The sequence below is a fragment of the Rhinolophus sinicus genome, linkage group LG07 (assembly GCF_036562045.2).
Source record: "Rhinolophus sinicus isolate RSC01 linkage group LG07, ASM3656204v1, whole genome shotgun sequence".
In the NCBI taxonomy this organism is placed as follows: domain Eukaryota; kingdom Metazoa; phylum Chordata; class Mammalia; order Chiroptera; family Rhinolophidae; genus Rhinolophus; species Rhinolophus sinicus.
In genome coordinates, this window is record NC_133757.1 from 113,599,649 (window position 1) to 113,621,197 (window position 21,549).

General features: G+C 37.3%; 1 protein-coding gene across 11 annotated transcripts in view; it reads left to right on the forward strand.

The window, feature by feature from the left end:
* The window catches only part of ELF2 (E74 like ETS transcription factor 2), a 95,700-nt gene that overhangs the window by 34,691 nt on the left and 39,460 nt on the right, over positions 1–21,549 (forward strand). For 6 of the 11 annotated variants that reach the window (XR_012498214.1, XM_074338506.1, XM_019730822.2 and 3 more), the window contains one exon: positions 7,056–7,221. The exons of 3 other annotated variants lie outside the window; for them this stretch is intronic. Coding sequence is in view for 5 of the 8 variants with exons in the window: in XM_019730822.2 (XP_019586381.1) it covers positions 7,056–7,221 (166 nt within the window). In the remaining 3 variants the exon portion in view is untranslated. Of the gene's footprint in view, positions 1–7,055; positions 7,222–16,737; positions 16,841–21,549 lie in introns of those variants that run through there. 2 more of the 11 variants (XM_019730827.2, XM_074338510.1) reach the window with 1 other exon arrangement.

Sequence of the window (21,549 nt, forward strand, 5' to 3'; positions counted from 1 at the left end):
ACTGATGAGGGTTTGACTGATTTAGGGGGAGCAAGGGAACCTTCTGGTGTGATGGAAATGTTCTAGTTCTTGATTGTGATGGTAGTCGTAGGGATGTCTACATTTGTGAAAATACCTAGGGAAAGTCAATTAAAAACAAATTATTTGTTGAGATAGATTCTTCCACAGTTTTGCAAATGGTATTTCTTGTTAAAGTTTTCAAATTACCCCTATAGGCTTTAAGGGTTTGTTTGTTTGTTTGTTACTGTTGTTCCATTTGTTATTTTTAAATGAAAAAAAGGAAGTATTTTGATTTTTCTTAGTTATACAGGATTATTGTAAAACACAGTAAACTCAGACATACTGAGAAAATGAAAATCCCTTGTTGATCACCTCTCTAACAAGGTTAGTGATAGTTTGAGATGTGTATTTCCAGACTTTTTAATGCATATGTAAGATAAATATATAAATAGAATTATACAGTAGAACTGTCCTGTTACCGCCCCCCCCCCCCTTATTTGTATCATGGATATTTTTCCATGAAGTATATAGATATCTGCCTTAACCTTTTAATTGATGTTGAATAGTCCATCATTGTGTGGATATATGGTAAAGATTTAATCCATTACTGATGGGCTTTCTTTTTCCTTCTTTTCTTTTTTTGCATCATGACCATCGCGGTTAGGGGACTTGTCTTAAAATTTTGTTTGCTTAGCAAGCGCACTGCATTTATTTTAGTGACATATTTATTTGGAGTGGTTCCTGCGGTAAACTGTTGAGGGGAAATTAGTTCCCCAGAGCCTGACACACTGTGTGTTTCATTTTTGATAAGGCTTTGAAGGTGGCCTTACTCTACCACAAAAGAAGAAATGTGAAACAAATTTATATATTTTTAATATACTCCTGAATTTCATGTCTTTCAGTGTATTTGTAACAGGGATGAAAGGGTAACAATATACTGCCTTCAGCCATTATACGGTATTTATGTTTGGAAACTTGTGATCTACTTGGAGAGCAATGACTTGAGTGCGTTTACAAAAGCGCTGTGGAGGTGAACACTGCAGTGTTGCACGGGTCCTGCCTCTTTAAGATTCTCTCTCCTTGAATGAAGTTTTTGAGATCACTGTTAGTGTTTATAGTCGGGTTGCCAGAGAAAATATAGGCTGTTCTTTTGAATTTCAGACTAACAACAGATAACTCTGTAAGTATGTCCCAAATATTGCATAGGACAGTCTTTTTTTTCCCTTTTTTCTTTCTTTAAAATTTCCAGGCCGATTTTATTAAGCTTATGCTCAAGTACAAGGGAGACAGCACAGAGGAAAGGAAGGTCCTTGGAACTGGCTCTGGGGCTGGGCTCTGTTCTGGCTGCTTTCATAAGCTGGGGACAAAGCAGGACCCCGGAAATGGCAGGCTTTATGAAAAACGCCGGCTTTTTGAAAGTCGCGGGCTTTCTTTACCGTTAAGTTGCCTAGTAACCATGTTCAAGCCTATGCATGGGACATTTTTACACTTATTATTCATTATCTGAAATTCAAATTTAACTGGATATTTTATGTTTTTATTTGCTAAGTCGAACAACCTTAGATTATGGGGAACTAAGTAGGTTGTGCCAAGGCCTGCTGAATCTTGATTTCATTCAAATTATTATGTAATTTGGTGACTTGAGCAAGATTGTTGTGATCCTAAGTAAAATAATTTAGTGGATGTGTAAGTTTTTGCTATTCTTATAAAACAGAATCCTGATTCCATTTCTACCCTTATTCCCTAGTAAAAATAGCTAACTCCTCTGTACAGTACAAAGCAACAATTATCTGCAGTCTGTATGCAGTGGCCTGTGGTCCCCTTTCATTTGGTAGAGAAAAAGCTTGTGACGTTACTTGGCATTGTAGATTAGCAAATGTTGAAACTATGAAAACCTGTTAATATTAAAATGTCTTGAGCTTTATCATTCTTCGAAGCAAGCTACACATACTTAAATGCCACTTCAGTTTATACGAAATGTACGTTGTTGGGGAGGATATAAAAGTTGATTCTTGATCTCAAACATCTTACTGTCTTGTCCAGGAGTTGGATCTGTAAACATAATTATAATGCAAGATAATGAACAGTGGTAATATTTGGCAAACAACGTGTTCTAGAAGTACTTACATGGACAAACTGATTCAGATTGGGGGCTTACAGAAGACTCCCTAAACTGGGCCCTGAGTGGATGAAAAGGATTTGGGCAGATATGGAAGGTAGTTTCAGGCTGTAAAGTAACATAAACAAAAGTCATTGAAGCTTTTACCTTTGGGAATTAGGGGCAAAGCAAGTAGTTGAACAGCTATGTGAAGTAATATAGGAAATAAGGCTGTAAAGTGGTGTATTTGTTTCTTTGGGCTGTTGTAACAAAGCACCATAAACTGGGTGGTTGAAACAAGATATTTGTTCCCTCTCAGTTCTGGAGGCTGGAAGCTCGTAATCAAGGTGTTGGCTCTAAGGGATTATCTCTTCCGTGTGTCTCTCCTAGCTTTTGGTAGCTTCAGGCGTTCCTTGACTTGACGATGGCGGCTTCCCTCTGTCTCTCTGTGTCCAAATTTGCCCTTTTTATAAGGACATGGTCATATTGGACTAGGGCTCATCCTAATGATGTCATCTTAACTATCATTTGCAAAGACCCTACTGGTAGTGGGAGTTAGGACTTCCAACATCTTTTGGGGGACACAGTTCAACCCTTAACAGGTGGGTTGATGGTTACATTTCAAAGAGTGTTACAAACCATTGTTTAATATGTTAAACTTTCCTTTTAGACAAATAGGGAGTCATGCAAGGGTTTTGTACAAAGAATACAAACAATTCTGATTGTAATGTGAAAAGAGGCCCGCCATAGTTGAGGGCAAGTAGTATTACTATTGTTACAATGCAATAATAGCTTCCACTAATTGAGTATTTACTATGTGCTAGACACTGTGCTAAGTACTTTGTGCATATTTAATTTTCAAGGGACTTTGTGAAGTATGAATATTATAATCTTTCTTAAATATGAAGAAACTGAAGTTTAGAGAATACAGGGTGGGGAAATAGGGAGATATGTTGATCATTTGTTCCAGTTGCACATGTGAAGTTTGAAGTATTGACTGAATATTCCTGTAGTGATGTTTAAAGTGGGTAGTTTAAAATTTGGGTCTGGAGTTTAGGAGATGGGTCAGAGGGAAAGACAAATATTTAGTAATCATCAGCAGAGACGCGCTATTTGAAATGATAAGCATGGGTCGGCTTGCCTGGGATAGCAGTATAGAGGAAAAGAAAGGAGATGCCGAGGACAGAACTCTAGTGGGCTACATTTGAGTCACCGGAGATGGAAGAAGAGTCAGAGGAGATGCTTGAAAGTAGAGTGGTAGAAAGAGACCAAAATTGATGGAAGAAAGAATTTTTAAAATGAGGCGATGGTCATTGTGTAGTCTGCAGAATGGCAAACAAGGATGAAAACAAATAGAATTTGGTCTTTATTGACATATTGAGAGAAGAATTTCAGTGAGGGGGTGGAATCCAGATTACAAGTATATGTAGATAATGAGTCAAGGAGTTACTGTCTTTCTGAGAAGTGTATGCAGGTATAAGGAGCAAAGATATGGAGTTCAGCTGAAAGAAAGGAGACGATTTTTTTAAAATAAAAAAAAGATTTTTGTTTTATTATGGTTAAAGGGAAGGGACCATTGAAATGTCAAAACAAAACCCAACTAAGATGTAAGAGAGAGAAGAGTGGGTCCAGAATCCTAATTGGTGGGGAAAAGAGTATAGATGGAGGAATTGGCCTTTTACAGAATTCTAGTCCTCAAGTATTTCGTCGTTTAGAAAGTTCGATTTATTTCCTACTGGTAGGATGAGAGGATGGGTGGTTCAGAATATAAAATAATCTCAGATTAATGTTACTATTAAATGTAGATTTAATTAGATTTCAGGGGAATGAAAGAAGTTTTAAGTCCTTTGGATTATATATAAGTAAAATATTCGCTGCTTGGGTTAATACTATTTCAGATGCAACCGTGTTTCCCTGAAAATAAGACCTAGCCAGACAACCAGCTCTAATGCATCTTTTGGAGCAAAAATTAATATAAGACCTAGTGTTATATTATACCCGTTATTATATTATGTTATGTTATATTATATTATTATATTATAAAGACCCGGTCTTATGTCTTAAAATAAGACCGGGTCTTATATCAATTTTTGCTCCAAAAGACGCAATAGAGCTGATTGTCTGGCTAGGTCTTATTTTCAGGGAAACACAGTACTTGTGATATTGCTTTCTGAGTTTCTGATGAGTCTGCCTACCTATGCTTCTCATTAACAGCTGTTTTATAGCTGGGTGGTGCTACCTATGCGTTGACCGAGGGGCATGGTGATTCAACTTTTATTATATATAATTCGTGAGAATGAAATTTTTTAACAGTAAAAAGTTACTCACATTTTTTGCCTTTATACAGTGTGTGGAATTCAGTGTTAATATTCAGCATGTACTTTTTAAAAAAACTTTGCTTTATCTTTGTTTTTTAATTTAAAATTATTTTGTGAAATGTTTGATACAAAGTGAAGCGTGTATAAAATATATTTCAGTTTAAGCATAATAAAAAGAATACATATTATCCATCAGTCAGGTTAAAAAAATAGAAATTACTAGTATTTTAGAATACTACGTGTGTCCTTTTCTCATGTCCCCATCCTCGTCCCCAGAGGTGCCATTATCCTGGTTCTGTGTTGTCATTCCTTTTCTTTATAGTGTTAGTTATTGTCTGTGTATATATTCCTAAACAGCACATTGTTTACTTTGAAAAAATGAATAGTGACCAAGCTAACTGAGTTAGGAAGGGGCAGCATTACCATAGTTGGATGAAGCTCCAGGAAAAGGGCTGACTAGTTTGGCGTCAGGTTCATTGGGTTTCAAGAGCTGTCATTCAGGCAGTTGGTAAGCAGTGTCACGAGGTAGTTCTTGGAAGCATGGGGCCATCTTGGTCAGGCATCGGGCATGTTTGTTCTGCAGATTTATGGTCACATGGAAAGAGTGCTGCTTTTTTTTTGGGGGGGGGGTTCCCTCGCTCTTTGTGATCTTCTTCTGGCACTTAGGAGTGGAGCAAAGCAGAACACACCCAGGAGGTGAAATGAGTGTTCTCAGCTGATCCAGGTAGCAAGGTAATGTGAGGGGAAGAGGTTCATCAAGACAAGCCAGATATGAGTGAAAAGCTAGAAGAGGCTTATGTGGGCATTCTGTCCTTTGGAACAGTGTCAGCGGTTGTCTTGATGTTGACAGTTTATCCTGCTGTCCCAGAGTCCCACTGCTACAGTCTGGACTGGCTGCCCTGTAAATCCAGTGCACAGCTGGCATCCTGGAAGCTCTTCACAGCCCTCCTGAAAATTAGTGTTACCTCTCTCTCATGTTGCTCTCCTATATTCTGTATCTTAAGTTGATTTTTTTAAATTAAAAATTGGCTCTTTTTTTGATGGAATATATTCTCCAATTGTTTCTTGAGAAAGGATGCATGGAAGGTAAATGTTTTGAGATCTTTTCATGTCTGAGAAAACCTTTATTCTACTTTCATAAGATGGTTTGACTGGGTGGAAAATTCTAGGTTGGAAGTAATTTTCCTTTGTAATTTTGAAGAAATGGCTCTATTGTTAACATCTTTCCAGTTTGATGGTTGAGAAGACTGAAGTGCGCCTGATTCTTCGTATGTGACCTGTATTTTCTTTCTAGAAGCTTCTCTTTTGTCCCCAGTATTGTGATATTTCACAGTAGTGTGCCTCAGTGTAGGTCTCCTGTAACGTTTTTATACTAAACATTTGGTAGGTCCTTTCAAATTAGTACCTTATGTCTTTCAGCTCTAGAAAAATGTCTGGAATACTTTGATTTCTTTGCAACCTTCCCCACCACCCACTCCCCAGTTTCTTTTTCTGGAGCTCCTGTTATTCAGATATTAGACCTCCTGAACCAGTCCTCTAATGTTCTCTTTTCTCTCCTATTTTCCATTGCCTTATCTTTTTTCTCTGGTTCCTGGAAGACTGCCTCAATTTTATCTTCCAAGCCTCTGTTTTTCCATCTTTGTTATTGTGTTTTTAATTTTTAAGAAGTTTTTATTTTTTAATGTTATTAAATTATATTCTTTTCTTGTCTTAAGGTTATAATATCTTCTCTTATTTCTGAGGAATATGAATATATATAATATATATGAATATGAATATATATTATATATGTATATTGTACACACACACGCACACATATAAGTATGTCTGTATATGTTCTGTGTTAGAGGCTTTTCCTTGGTTGTCTGCTCATAATTAACAGTGGAGGACTGAAAGGCTGATGGGAAACTGGTTTTGGTCCAGCACTGATACTACATAGCAAATGTGCCTAATATATCTCAAAGATGCTCTTGTTTCTCTTTCTGGAAAAGTAACTCTCCAGTCTTCTACTGAGGTGGGGAGGGATGGTTGCCTAGCATCACGGCAGAGGAAGCAGGTCTAGGAATCAGAATGCTTTTCGACCAACTTTAATGGAATCTTCCTTGTTTTACCCTCCACTCCCCGCTTTCTCTATCACCTGCCTATCCTACATTTCCGAACGTAATTGTTACTGCCTTCTGTGCATTCTCCAGTGTAAAATAAGTTGTTCTCAGCTTTGTTTTTGCTGCCAGGCTATGATTTGGCTTTCCTAGGTCTTCTAAACCACTTAGTATTCACCTATTCACTTTCAGTCTTCCAAGATTTTGTTGCTCTTACCTCTTCTCCTTATGTGTTTATGTGTCAACGTCTCTTACTGTGTTTTAGTGGGCTTTCATGAGAGAGTGAAACTATATGCATGTTTTCAATTTGCCATCTTAATCCAAAGCCCTGATTATTTAAAATGTTTAATCTCTATGTCTCACCTCTTGAGACTTGAAAAGATTGTTAGCCTTTTTCATCTCTTGTTTTTATGTTCATATTTATAATATGCGAAGCTCATTGTGTGGATTCCTTGAGACTCTGTGAACTCAAGGATTTATAACTGAATCCAGAATTTGTGAATAAAAAGGTTGATTGTTTTTTAAATTTTGCTCTTGTAGGAAAGTGAAAAGGTTTCTGAATACCCAGCAGTGATTGTGGAGCCAGTTCCAAGTGCCAGATTAGAGCAGGGCTATGCAGCCCAGGTTCTGGTTTATGATGATGAGACTTATATGATGCAAGATGTGGCAGAAGAACAAGAAGTTGAGACCGAGAATGTGGAAACAGGTAGACATTTCATAAAATGCTTATTATTTATAACGTTCTTATTTTGTAAGTAAGTGTCAACATTACTATTGCCAGATACATAATATATCAAAGAACCTCTTTGTAATGCTATGTAGTATAGATTGGAAACTAGTGGAAATCTCTTGTAAGGGAATTTATAGAGATACAAGAAGTTCTACATTATAATTTTTTGAGGTATAACAGAATCTCATACCATGGAGCCTAAGGACAAAATTACAGGCCCACAATAATTAAATTATTTTTATTGTTTTTTCCCCGGGAGTGCGAATAACAGCTAGTTGTTATTTACTTATAGAAGTAAATAGGCTAGTATATGAGGATAACTTTTTTAATTTAAAAAATAAGTATAGTATTCTCATTCTACAACAGATTAAGAGTTTCTTTGAATCAGTATTTTGGGGCAGTATAATTCATTTTTCTTAGGTCAGAAGCATCTTTGTAGTAGCCTATCAGCTTCCTCTTTTTGTCATCTCAGGAGTTACGGTATTTCAGTTTGTCTGTGGCGAGATAACTGTATGTTTAATTGGGTGTTAGTATGTATAATTCTTGGAGAACCTTTTAATTTTTGCTATTGACCCTTAAGTAAATTTACCTGTAGGATTGTAGTGGCTATTTTGTAACAAACATTAAAATTTATCTTTAGCTATTAATGTGGGAACAGAATCCTTATGTTTGGTTTACAATCCTAATAAAAATGTTTAAGTATTTAGATAAATTTCTATAAATGCAGCAAAGTCTCATGATTAAAAATTTTCAGTATTTGATATATTGTGCTTGTTGAGGCCCAGTCGCACTCCCTAGGACTGGCTTAAAGCTGGTCTTCCTCCAGCTCTATTTTTTGTTGAGTTGAGGGGTTGGAGCAGTGGTGTCAACAGTCTTCAGAGCAGTGGTGTCAACAGTTTCAGCAAATCCCATGTGATTGGTAATCAATTCATTTTATCAAAACAGGTTGCTAAACACTTCATAAAGACTTCAAGACTAGTCTGGTGTGGTACCTGATTTATAATAGATAATTCAAAGGGCAGGAAGATACGTGTATTTTTCTGATAGTTTGGAGAGTTTTTCAGGTAGAACCTGGAAGTCTAGTGGCAGAGATGAATTTTCTTCTTGAGGAAAAGCATGGGAAGAACAGCTAAAAGTATTATGTTTGATGATATTTTGAAGTAGCTATTGTAACTGATTGTATTATAGGAGCATAACTAAACAAAACTAATAGCACAAGAAAAAAGTATGATAGCTAAAGTTGAATGTAAAAAAATAGAATGTGTGAAAAATGAAAACTACAGTGCCAAATTTGCATCAGTGGAAAATTATGGCATTTATCACATTAAAATATCAGAGTAGTCAGCCAGATCTTACTGATTGTACAAGTGATGGTCAGTGCTTCATTAATTTAAATTTCTCAGCTAAAAACAATTCCAAGTAGGAATGAAATATAATCCATTTAAAGCATTTAATTTGCTTGGTCTTGAACTCTGAGGGTAATGCTTTTATTTCAGGATAGAGATATGAGTGATTGTGATATTGAAAAAGGGGATATGCAAAATCTGGGTAAAAGAACAGCTACTTTTGTGATATTTTAAAAGTACTTTTTGAACACTTGATAATATTTTTTAGATTTATTTTTCTTCAACACAAAAAAGAAATGTTAATAAGTAATTCACATTACTCTAAAATAGTCTAAATGTTCCTGCAAAGTTCATCTTACATTTTTAATTCCGTACTGGCTTATGGATTTTTAATGAAATCTATGCTTACTTCTAAAAATAAAGAATAGTGTAGAATTATTGTCTGTCTTTACAGGACAACCCTGTAACAACTTAGAATTTTTCAGCTATAACTCTTTTAAAGGCAATGTTAAATTCATAGTGAAAACTGCTGGCTCATACATGTATAATTACAACAGTTTAAAACACTCGCATTTAGTCATCATAAGGCATGCAGATCATAGAGTGTATAATATACGAAGTTACGTTAAAATACTGTCACTCATGGGTTTTTAATGTAACATTATAAGGATCATTAATATGTATAGATTAGTTTAGAATAGCTAATCCGAGCTTAATTTTGTTTTTATTTAAAGAATCAAATGCATTTTTAAACCAGTTAAAATCTGAATAAATTTTTATTCCTCTGACATTGAAAACATGACAAATGAATAAAGGTTGTTGTGATTCATCCTAAGGCATGTTCCCTGTTAGGCAGTAGATTAAGGTCAAGCTCGTTTCTGTGGTGATATAGTTTTAACTTAAATTCCAGACATGTGTGAATTTTGGAGAAGAGTCTGACTAGGAAAAAAAGGGAAGGAATATTGACAGGATGGCTACAGCAGTTTTTATTTGGTGGATTGGTGGAAATGAGATTCATACAGAATAAGATTTCCTTTTGTACATCTAGGAAACACTTTCTGGAATGCTCCTACATTATAACTTAGATTATATTAGTCTAAAAATGTTCATAATATTTATTGACCTGTATGTCAGTTGTCGGCATGTTTGCATTGAACATTTTCTTTCATTCCTGTATCCCCATATGTATATATCCACACCAGAAACAATGTTCGTGCCAACCAGGCAGGAGTACTGAAATCTTCTAATGATGTGTACTTAGCCATCTTCGTTATTTTGTGAATAAAGTGACTTCTCATTTTGTTAGGTATAATTATAGGCTATTTTGCTTCACCTTTTTGTATTCTAAAAGTCTGCATTTCCCTCACAGACCTTATATGCAATAGTAATCCTCTCTTAAATTTTATAGGAAAAACAAAACATATTTTGAAACTTTAAAAATAAGCATATTCATCTAAGCCTATAAACTGCTTTTTGATGATAACTGAGGATTAATAATCATGAGAAGCCTTTCAGGAGTAGTGATGCAGGGTGGGCGAAGGGTGGTGGTGACCGTGGCGGGCCGCTGCGGACTCCGCCAGCTCTGGGGGCTGCTCTGGAGGGTAAGCTGCGCGTAGAGAGGAGTCTCCTGCATTCCCTACTAAGATTTGAAAAGCAGTTTTTATGTTTACTGAAAAAAAAAATTATATATTTGTAGTAAAATTTAAAAGGTTATAACAGATTACCATTTAAAAAGTAACAAGTTTATGCCAATGTGATTAATAGTAGATAAGTCTTAATAGAAATCTTTTAAGACATGTCTGAGAAGATTGAGCTTTTAGGATCTGTTTCTTCATCTTACACCTTAACTTACTATATTTATCCTCTTAACCTTCCATTTAACTTTATGAGAATATATCAATAAATACTTTACATTTGTTATGTGCAAGGACACTGTTTGCAACATGTTTCTTTCCCACAGGGAGTTAATTTAGTTAAATTAGAACACACACACACTATAATCAAAATACAAAGCAGTATAGAATCAATTGAGTGCAATTTACAAATTCAAAGAAATTTTCAGAAGAGGACAGTTCAATTTACGGTATTAGGGAATGTTTTAGAGAAAGTACAGGAGGACAGATGGGCAGATAGGAGGCAGGTGGAAGGCACTTTAGACTAAGGGAAATGTCATTAATAAATGGGTGGAATATTGAAATTCAAGGTATGTTTAAAAGATATTGAGTAAATAAGACATTGACAGGAGGTTCCATTAAGAGTTGTGACTAGATTGTGATATGAACCCAACAGGCAGAAGTTAGGCATATAAGGTGCAGAAATATTTGGAAGGTTTTGAGTAGAAAGTACTATGTATTGAGTATCTCAGTAGACAGAATGAATTGTAGGGTAAAAGATGAAGCAGGAAGACTAGCTGTTGTACTAGGAATCAAGGGATGATTTGAGAAATAGTCAAACAAGGTAGAAGCGATAGGAACAGAGGAGCTCATGTAAGCCATACTGCTAGGTAAGGTCTAACGACATGACAGATTGGAGGAGAGACATAGGTAAGACATTACTCAGGTTTCTGACACTAAGTGATGGTGATAGGATCATCTAGGGAATTGAGGAAGGCAGTTTTGGGAAGCAGATAAGTTTGGTAATAGGCGTGTTGATGTTGAGATTGAAGCTGAGTGTGTAAGGGGAAGTATTTAGGTATTTAAAGATGCACAAATGTATAGTCAGGGTCCCATCACAAAGGAGATGGCATACTCAAATTAGGATATTTTAAGGAACATTTTAATAAATGACTAGTTACAAATATGTAGGCAAACTTAGGGTACCCATAAGAGATAGGGTGGTGCTTGAGAGCCGAAGTAACAGAGCTGTTTCTGTCCTTGGCTCTTGGGCTAAAGGGAGGGAAGGGTCACCAGAGAGTCTTGGAGAGAGGGTCACCTTGGGAGAATCCTGGCACCTTTGGTTAAAGGGCACAGCTGGCTTGAGGGCGATGGCATAGAGAGGGAGGGAGCCAGGGAATAAGTACTCTGATTTTATTTCTCCTTCCTTCCTCTAATCCCTTGCAAGGCACTCCATTGACCAAAACCAACCTGAAACCTAGGACAATAGATCTGGAGGGGAAAACAGAACATACGTATCTGGTACAACTGAAGCTTAATAAAGAAAGGTCAAGGAGAGACTGATTTGGGGATCAGGCTCATTGAAGCCATGGAAATAAAGGAAATCTCCAAGGGGAAAGGTATTTGAGAAATTTCCTCTAAGGGGAAGATATTAAATTCTGTATTTGTCTCTCTGTGATCAGGAACAAAGGGCACAGAATTAAGGGATTAATTTTAGGGAATGTTTACATTTCGAGGAACATGAAGAAGCCAAAGAGTAGTCAGATACGATAGAAAATTCTGGGTGACTATTCCTGAGTTTTTTTTGTTTGTTTTTTATTTAGGTTTTTTAACAAAATTAGTTTCATGTGTACAAAGCATCGTAATAATTAGACATTTAAACCCCTCATAAAGTGATAACCCACCCCCCAAGCTACTACCTGTCTGACATCTTATATAGCTGTCACAATGCCATCGACCATCTTCCCTATGCTGTACTCCACATCCCGTGACTATATATACCTATATATTAGTTATAGTTGACATTCAATACTATTCTACTTCAGCTTCAGGTGTACAGCACATTGGTCAGACATCTACGTAGTCTATGACATGATCCCCCTGATAAGTCCAGTGCCCACCTGGCACCTTACATGATCTTTACAACATTGTTGATTATGTTCCTCAGACTGTATTAACTATCAATTTGTGTTTCTTAATGCCTTCACCTTTTCACCCTGCCCCCAACCCCACTCCCATCTATCACGCTGATAGATCTAGTACCAATATTATTGACTATATTCCTTACTCTATACCCCACATCCCCATGACTACTGTGTGACACCCAATTTGTACTTCTTAATCCCTTCCCCTTTCACCCATCCTTAACCCCCTCCCATCTTAAAGAATTCCCTTCAAGATTCCTTGTAATAATTGTTTGGTGGTGATGAACTCCTTCAGCTTTTTCTTGTCTGGGAATCACCTTATCTGTCCTTCAATTCTAAACGACAGCCTTGCTGGATAGAGTAATGTTTGTTGTATGTCGTTGCTTTTCATCACTTGGAATATTTCCTGCCACTCCCTTCTCACCTGCAAAGTTTCTGTTGAGAAATCAGCTCCCAGTTTTATGGGAGCTCCCTTGTAGGCAACTAACTGCTTTTCTCTTGCTTCTTTTAAGATTCTCTCTTTGTCTTTAACCTTTGGCATTTTAATTATGATGTGTCTTAGTGTTGGCCTCTTTGGGTTTATCTTGTTTGGGACTCTCTGTGCTACCTGGGCTTGTATGTCCATTTCCTTCGCCAGGTTAGGGAAGTTTTCTGTCATTATTTCTTCAAACAGGTTTTCAATTCCTTGCTCTCTCTCTCCTCCCGCTGGTACCCCTGTAATACAAATGTTGGTACACTTCATTTGTTGGTCCCAGAGGCCCCTTAAACTCACCTCAGTTTTTTGGATTCTTTTTTCTTTTTGCTGTTCTGATTGGGTGTTTTCTGCTACCTTGTCTTGTACACCGCTGATTGGGTCCTCTGCCTCATCGAATCTGCTGTTGATTCCCTGTAATATGTTCTTCGTTTCCATTGTTGTATCCTTTATTTCTGACCGGTTCTTTTTCATGGTTTCCATCTCCATTTTTATGCTTCCTGTGTCCCTGTTGAAGTTCTCCCTGACATCAGTGAGCATTCTTTCAGCCAGTGTTTGAAACTCTGCATCTAGTAGGTTGCTTATCTCCATTTTGCTTAGTTCTTCTTTTTCTGGAGCTTTGTTCTGTTCTGTTATTTGGGACATGTTTCCTTGTCTCTCCATTTTGGCTGCCTCCCTGTGTTTGTTTCTATGTATTAGGTAGGGCTCCTATGTCTTCCGGTCTTAGCAGAGTGGCCTTATGTAGTAGGTGTGCTGTGGGGCTCAGTGACACAGTTTTTCTGGTCACCTGAGCCACGGGCTCTAGGTGAGTCCCTTGTGTGGGTTGTGTGTGCCCTCTTCTTGTAGTTGAGCCTTGGTTGATAATTGCACATCAGTGTGAGGGACTGACCCTTGCGCTCACTGGTTGTGAGGACTGGCCTTGACTACAGTGGAAGGGTTGTTGTGCAGGGGCTGATCCTACAGAGCAGGATCTGCCTCAGCAGGACTCTGGTGCCCGCCCAGTCCGCCCCTTGGGTGTGTCGTACTTGGAGGCGGAGGCTGCTGGGTAATGCTCTGGCTCGTTTTGAAGCTGGCCACTGGGGGCGCCAGCGCCAGGACCACCTTGGAGAGGATCCACTGTAGGTCTCCTTAAGGCACAGCCTGTGCCCCAGGGGCCACTGGGCAGGAGCCACAAAGAAATCTGCTGATGGCTGCCACCTGTGCTGTGCTGGGAAGCGCCTTGAGAGACTAAGCCATGAAATGTGGCCGGCTGCTGCTAAGGCCTCGCTTAGGGCAGCTCAGCCAGAGGTACAGGACACGCTCAAGCCAGATGCTGCTTGTCTGGGTTCTGTGAGCCTCTGAGAGAGCCTAGGAAAGTCTGCAGCTTGAGCCAAGGCAGGCGGTCTACACGAAAAAGCCACTGGAAGCGGCCTGGGTGTGCCTGAAAGTTGGGCGTGGTGAATGAACAGCAGAGACTCAGATATGGCGGCCACCTGCGTCTGCAAGCGAGGAAGGGGGAGGCTCAACAAAGAAACAATGGCCTCCGCCAGCTCCCCCATCCGGGAGAAAGCCGCCTCTCCAGCCCCTGTCCAAGCCAGACAGCTCAGTTCTCCCCCGTATGTCCCTGCCATCTCTCCAGTTGCTGCTCTAGAGCTGGAGCTCAGCGAGTGATTCCGATGGTGGGTAAGTCCACGCACAGGCCCTTTACGAGGAGCGCCTGGGAGTGCAGCCGCCCTCCGTCTCGGTCAGTCACAGTCTCTGCTGGTTTTCACAACCAGAAATTAGGGGACTTCTCTCCCCGCCACTGGAACCCTGGGCTGGCGTGGGGCTGGATCTCTCACTCCTTTAGGGGATGGGGTGACCCCCACAGCCAAAATAGCCCTCCCGGTCTTTAATGGTCACACGCGGGTGTGGGACCAGCCCGTTCCACGTCTCTGCCCTTCCTACCGGTCTGGAGGTGGCTGCTTCTCCGTGTCCTTAGTTGAAAGTTCAGCTTGATTTTAGGCGATTCTCAATAATGGTTGTTTCGTAGATTGGTTGTAGTGTTGACGTGGTTGTGAGAGAAGGTAAGCACAGCATTTACCTAGTGCGCCATCTTGGTTGTCTCGCGGAGGTTGTTTTTTTTGTTTTTTCCTTTTTAGCCTTTTAAATAGCTCTCTTTAGTAGGAAAGGTTAGAACATTAATTTAGTCCTTGTTTCAGATTTCCACTTTATCACTTGTTAGTATTTAACCTTTTCAGAGTCTGTTTCACTGTCATAAAGTAGGAATTCAAGGTTGTGAGGAATACGTACAATAAATATGTAAAGCATAGTGCTTATTACTTAGTAAGTTCTCCGGAAGTGTTCTTTTAACTTCATTAGCACCTTTCCTTGTGCCTTCAAATATGGAGAAGGTCTTTTATACATTAAAACAATATTTGTTTTCTTCTCTGGTATATTTTTCTATCCTTTCACTTCCACTTAAAAAAACATGTGCTTTATACCTTCAGGCTGTACTTTTTCCTCATCATTTCCTCCTAACTTACTGTGTTTTGGCAACTACATTTATCATTCTCTTGAAGCTCTTTGTTCATAGGATTTCAAAGGCCACTCCTCTGCCAAATTCAGTGACCTACGGAATCATCCACAAGGAGCTCCTTCCTAATCTACTAAAACATTGTATTTTTGTAATTTTTCTTACTGCCCCTGGTATGGACTGTGCTGTTTATGTTTCTGAGCTTTTGTTCAAATAAGTTTCTGTCAAGAATGTGTTTGGATGTTAGCGATTCTTCAAGGCCCAATTACGTGAAACTTTCCACAATAATTGTGCCCTACAATAAACACTCCTGATCTTCTGTTAGACCATCTGGATTGAGGCACTTATCATTTCCTTTCTTAGACTATTCTTGTGTGTATGTGCCTTCAGTTTTCAGAGAGAGTGTGTAAATCCCTTTAGGACAGCATCCATATTTTTAGGATTTGTCAATTATAGTATATAATACAGTGTTGAACACATAGCTGTTAGGAAATATCGACTGGAACAAGTTGACTTGGACTTAATATTGCAGTATAATCAAGAACCATCTATATAAGACCTTAAATATATTTTCTTTTCTGTTTATATAATGAATATTGTATACCTTAGGGTTATTTAAAATATAAAAAAGGTAGTCATCCAAAAAACATAAATATGGTCATCTATAATATACCAAAGCCATAATGTTGTCATACTTAGATTAACATCATGTTGAAATCTCAGTAAGTTTTAATCATTCTCGCTTACACCTAAATTTTATTTTCTTACAATGAAAGCAGTTCATGCTCATTGGAAAAATTTTTAAGTATTGCAGAATAAACAGTGAAAATCAGTCATAATCTTCCCAGTGAGAAGACAGTACTGCTTTTCTATATTTCCTGCTGGCCTTTTTTTTAAAAGTTCATTTTAAGCGTAATTAACATCGTGTTATGTAATATAAGTAGACTTACTAATCTTTACTAACAAATACTGGCTGAAATGGGTCTAGTAGTTTCCTACTTCTCTCTTCTGATCATTGGGATCAGGACTTTTGTTTTTAACCGGGTATTAAAACATAAAACGTTGAACTTAGTAAATAATTACCAAGAAAACTTAGAAAACTTCTTTTGTGATCAACAACATTGTGTTTAGAGAGTAGTTGAAAAGACAGATGAATGATAAGAATTTTTATGTAATTCAACAGGAGAACTGCTTTTTAAAAAATAAGTGAAAGTTTAGGTTTTTTTAAAAAATGCAGTTAAAAAAATAAAACTCAATTTCTCTCTTGAAAAATAAGATAAGGAGCCAAATTTCTTTCTTGAAGAACCTCAAGACTAAGTTGGCTTCATGATGAGCTGTGATAACTTTTGTATTTGTTATATCATCAGAAATCCTCCCTGTGGCACAAAAGGACTCTTTTAATTAGAAAATATTGTTGCCACAGGGAGGTAGAAGACCGACATGAAACACTGGGGGTCTGAAAAGGAGCCCCTGTCCTAGGATCACCTGAAGGGGAGACAGATTGAGCCAGGAGGAAGACAATGCTGGTAGGTTGGTTTTTGATTTATTAAGAATGTTTACATTAATAACAATGATTTCAACCACCTAGACCATATTTTTGTTTAAAGGGTGACAATGACTCCTCCTTAAGGAGGGAAAAATAATACAGTAGTATTTTTCCTCTTGAACACTTTGCTACCTGAATTATCCCCTCCCATGGTCCTAATATTTGTCTCTTTTTATAGATAAAGCTCTAGAACTATTTCATGCCTTCATTTCCTTGGAAGCTACTACTGATTGAACATCTTCAAGCCTTTTATAATTTTCATTTCTGGTATTTCTGCTTCTAATGTAGACTTTCTCCTAAATTTTTTAAAAGAAGTATTTTCTTCCAGTTATCTATTTTCTTGAGTTTAGCCTAGTTGCCTAGTTTTCTAAAAACATAAAAATGTGAATCTTCTGTTCATTCAGTTTTGATTCTAGAATTGTTTGAATTAGAATTGTACTGTGATTTAGATCAGTTAGAAAGCATCATTAGAGAAAAGTTTTAATATTTTAATAACTGTATTTCATTTAGCCTAAGGTGCCATCAGTTGTAAGAAACATTATTTTAGACCACTAAAAGAAAAAAATACTACCAATTATAAATTTTAGGAGACCATCAATTGTAAGATACATCCTGATTTCAGAGATGTCAAAATGTGAAAAAAAAGTACATCTTAGAATTAATGAAATACAGTATTATGCAATTATGAATCTTCCTGAAATTCCCATTTACTGGAATTAGACACTAAAATATCATCTTTATGAAAAATGGTGGTGAGTTGCAGTTGTGGAAGTGCCTGTATATGCTGATGAAGATCTCTAAATTCTTTTTTTAAATTAAATTTATTGGGGTAACATTGGTTAATAACATGATACAAGTTTCAGGTGTATAATTTTATAATACATCATCTGTATATTTGTGGTCTCACCACCCAGTCTGGTCTCCTCCTGGCACCGTGTATACTCTATTCATTCTCCCCCACCACGCTCCAGGATCTCTAAATTCTTTACTCTCTTTTATGAGAGGGTATTTAAGTAAAAAAATCACTTAACTGTATTGTTTAAAAGTATACAAAATAACCATAAAGCATTAAATTATGGAGAATATAAAAGTTGAAAAAGTATTTTAACGTTAACACTTATTTAAATCAATAAAGTTTTATCATAATTGAATATCACTTTTTAATTGGATTTTGTGATCCAAAAAATTGAATAAATAAAATGAAGCTTCTGCTTTCTACACTGTAATTTTAAAACAGGATCCTTCAAAGGCTCTTTAAAATGACCACTGAGTTTTTGTGCACTTGAATATATGTTCTATGATTATTAACTATGTGAAGAAGAAAATAGTGGTCAAAAGCAAAGGCATCCCCTGTAAATTAGTAAAGTAGAAATTAAAAAGAATATGTGTATACTTTTTAAGAAACATCTATTTTATATAAAAGGAAAGATAAGTATATTTAGAAAATTGATCACTAAAGGATGTTTGGGTTTGGAAACTAGCAGCATTCATTCCTTTGCACTCAGATTTTTTTTTAAACAGTAGGTAACTAGTAAATATATAACAGTATGTTTAAGTAGTACAATTTTATTAATTTAGGCTGAGGAGAGGGCTAAATACGAATTACATAGAATTTTGAGTAGCACACAGGTTACAGATGTTGCCACGTAGGGATGGTTCAAGGTTGTTAGATGTACACATAGCAGTGCTTTTAAAAACTCATCTCTAGGCAGAGTCATACATTCATTCATCCTCCACCAGCTCTCCCTGAGGACCTGCAGCATGTCAGGCTCAGAGCGCTAAGCCTTGTGGTAAACAGGACCCTGACTTTACCTTCGCCAGGCTTTCAGCTTTGGGGAGAAGATGAACAATTAAACATGCTATTATAACAAAATGTGATTGAGTGTTATGATAAGATTAATGAGAGGTTTAAAAGAGTATACAGCAGGGGAATGCCTCCCTGAGGATGTGATGTTTAAACAGATTTGAATGGTTTGAAGTAATGGGTCAAGCTGAGAATAACGGGTAAAAGTCTGGAGGAAGGAGAAGGAACATGGCCTATTTGAGCTGCAGAAAAGAATTAAATGTGGCTAGAATATGGATTATGAGAAGGGAAGGAGATCAAAGTGAGGCTAAAGGGGTAAAGAAAACTTACTGCTGAGGACTTTGTAAGCTTTGTATCTGTTTGCTGGGCCTTATCTAAAGGGTAGTGGGAAGCCTTTGAAGAGTTTGAAACAAAGTATGTTTTTTATACAAATTTAGTTGTTTCCAAAATAGCACTGTAAATGGAAAGTAAAATAAGACAAAGCATCACCTAGAATAAAGTCCGAACTCCTTATATCCTCATTTACAGCTCCCGAATAGCTAGTTGTTAACTGTTTGTATTCAGCTTCCACTAAATTGTCTCCCTCTACAGATTGGGGCTGTAGGTATGCTCGCTGCCCATAGTAAGTGAAAAGGTATAGAGAAGAGGGAGGTGCACAGCTAGCCTTTCTTTTTGGAATTAAAAGCTGGGTGCTTTGGTCTGTGTTGTTTCAGGAGGAGGAGGGATTATTCATTGTCATCTATGCATCCTCCATGCCCTTTTGTAAATTGGGAAAAGGGTCTGTAAGTTTTCTCAGATTTATCACTTAGAGGCGGTCATGTACACTTTCAAGAACAGTTTTACTAAGTTTATTGGGAATGACACTGGTTAGAAATAGTTATATAGGTTTCAAGTCTACAATTCCTTAATACATCATCTCCATATTACATTGGGTGTTCACCAGCCAAAGTCAAATCTCCTTCCATCACAATATATTCGTCCTTACCTTTTTCCCTTTTCTACCTACCCCCCTACCCCATGAACACTTTTAACCCAGGTTAACTGTTAGCTGTTAACTTTTGTATGTTTTTAAAAATCTTTCGGTGTCATGGACCCCTTTCACCATATGGTGAAACCTGCGGACCTCCTCCCAGATCACTGTTTTAAAATATATAAAATACCTGGGATTACCAAGGAACCAGATGTATTGAAATTCAGCTCTCAGACTATTTTTAGTTGTGATATATTGAGGCATATGCTTCGTTAATTATTAAATAATGAGATCTAATAGACTGCTGTAATTTCAAAGTAGTGATGACTATAAATGATATTTTGAGATATCTGTAAACTATAATATGATATGAAAATGTTTTATTTCTTTTGGTCAAAAGCCACAGATACTGCCAAACCTCCTGTGGTTTGGACCTTTATTTAAAATTAAAGTGCTAAATTTCAGTTAGAACCTGAAAAACAATTTTCCCAGGTCTCATCCTATTATCTTAGCTGTCATCCATCTTTTTCTTCATCCTTTCTCCTCCTCCATCTTCTGCCCTACTTCTACTCCTTTTTCTCAAATACAAACTCATAGTAGGGATCTGAAAGCCATTTTAAATGTATCACTTATTGAATACAGTTTTAGGACACCTGCTATGGAAAAAAAAGGTTCCCAACTAGGGAGTGGTAGTTTTCCTTGTCCCTTAATTAATTGACTTAATTTAACTCATTCTAAAACATTCTTATGTTGAACATTTAGTATATTTCTTTAAAGGCTTATTTAATATTGTATGACCTCTTTGTTGATTTGAGATCCCTTCTATCTCCATGACAAAAATTTCTGTGGCCACTGGTCCTCAGACTTGAGCCTAGATCAGAGTTATGTGGAGACCTTGTTAAAATACAACTCTCTGGGCCCCAACTCCAGAGTTTCTGATTCAGTGGGTCTGGGGTGGAACTCAAAAATTGGTATTTTTAACAAGTCCCCAGCTGAGGCTGATGCTGTTGGCCAGGGATCATATACTTTGAGAACCATTACTTAGACTCTGGGGAATGATAGCACAAAAAGAGCTTCTGCCATTGTGAAAACTCAGTAATACTGTGGTTTCTTACTATGTTGTGTTATACCTATAACTGATGATTATTATTGGGGGTGAAAAGATACTAAAATTCTTTCAGGTTTACATGAAATGATGTAATGCATTACCACTGTTAATTCATCAGCAAACATTCATTGAGCATCTACTATATGCCAGGCACTATTTAAGGGATGGAGCTACAGTGGTAGACAAGAAAGGCAATGTCTCTGCATTCATGGTGCTTAGAATCTAGTGGAGAAAGCATATAAGTTCTCCATACTGTAAAATAGCTTTGTCACAAATCAGATCACATAAATGAACATCTCCTGAAATTGTTCTGAGAGTTAATATTTACAATTATACTAAAATAAGAAACTCACGAATCATTTCTTTTTAAGCATTTGTAGCAGCAGATAAAGTCTCCCTCCTTCCATATGACAGCTAAGTACAGGTGAGATACTGATAAACTTAATATTTATAATGTACAAAGTACCTATTATATACAAAGTACTGTCATAGCTCCTAGGGAGTAAGTGATTCAAAGTTGAATAAGATGCAGTGCCTGGTCTCAAAGAAGCTTACCAACTAAGTTGAAAACAACAAGCATTCAAGGAAATAATAGTATGGAGTAGGTAGGGCCGGAGAAAGGCGAGGAAAGACAAAGAATTGCCAAGTATAGTAGCTTATAATCTAAAGGTTCCAGATTGCGTTAGTGCTACTGTGGCGGGTCATATTTAAATTTCATCATAGGGCATAGTTGATAGTTAAGGCCTCTGGGTTTAGGGGCAAAGGAGCAAGCTAAATAGAATTAAGCATCCTAAATATCACCATTTT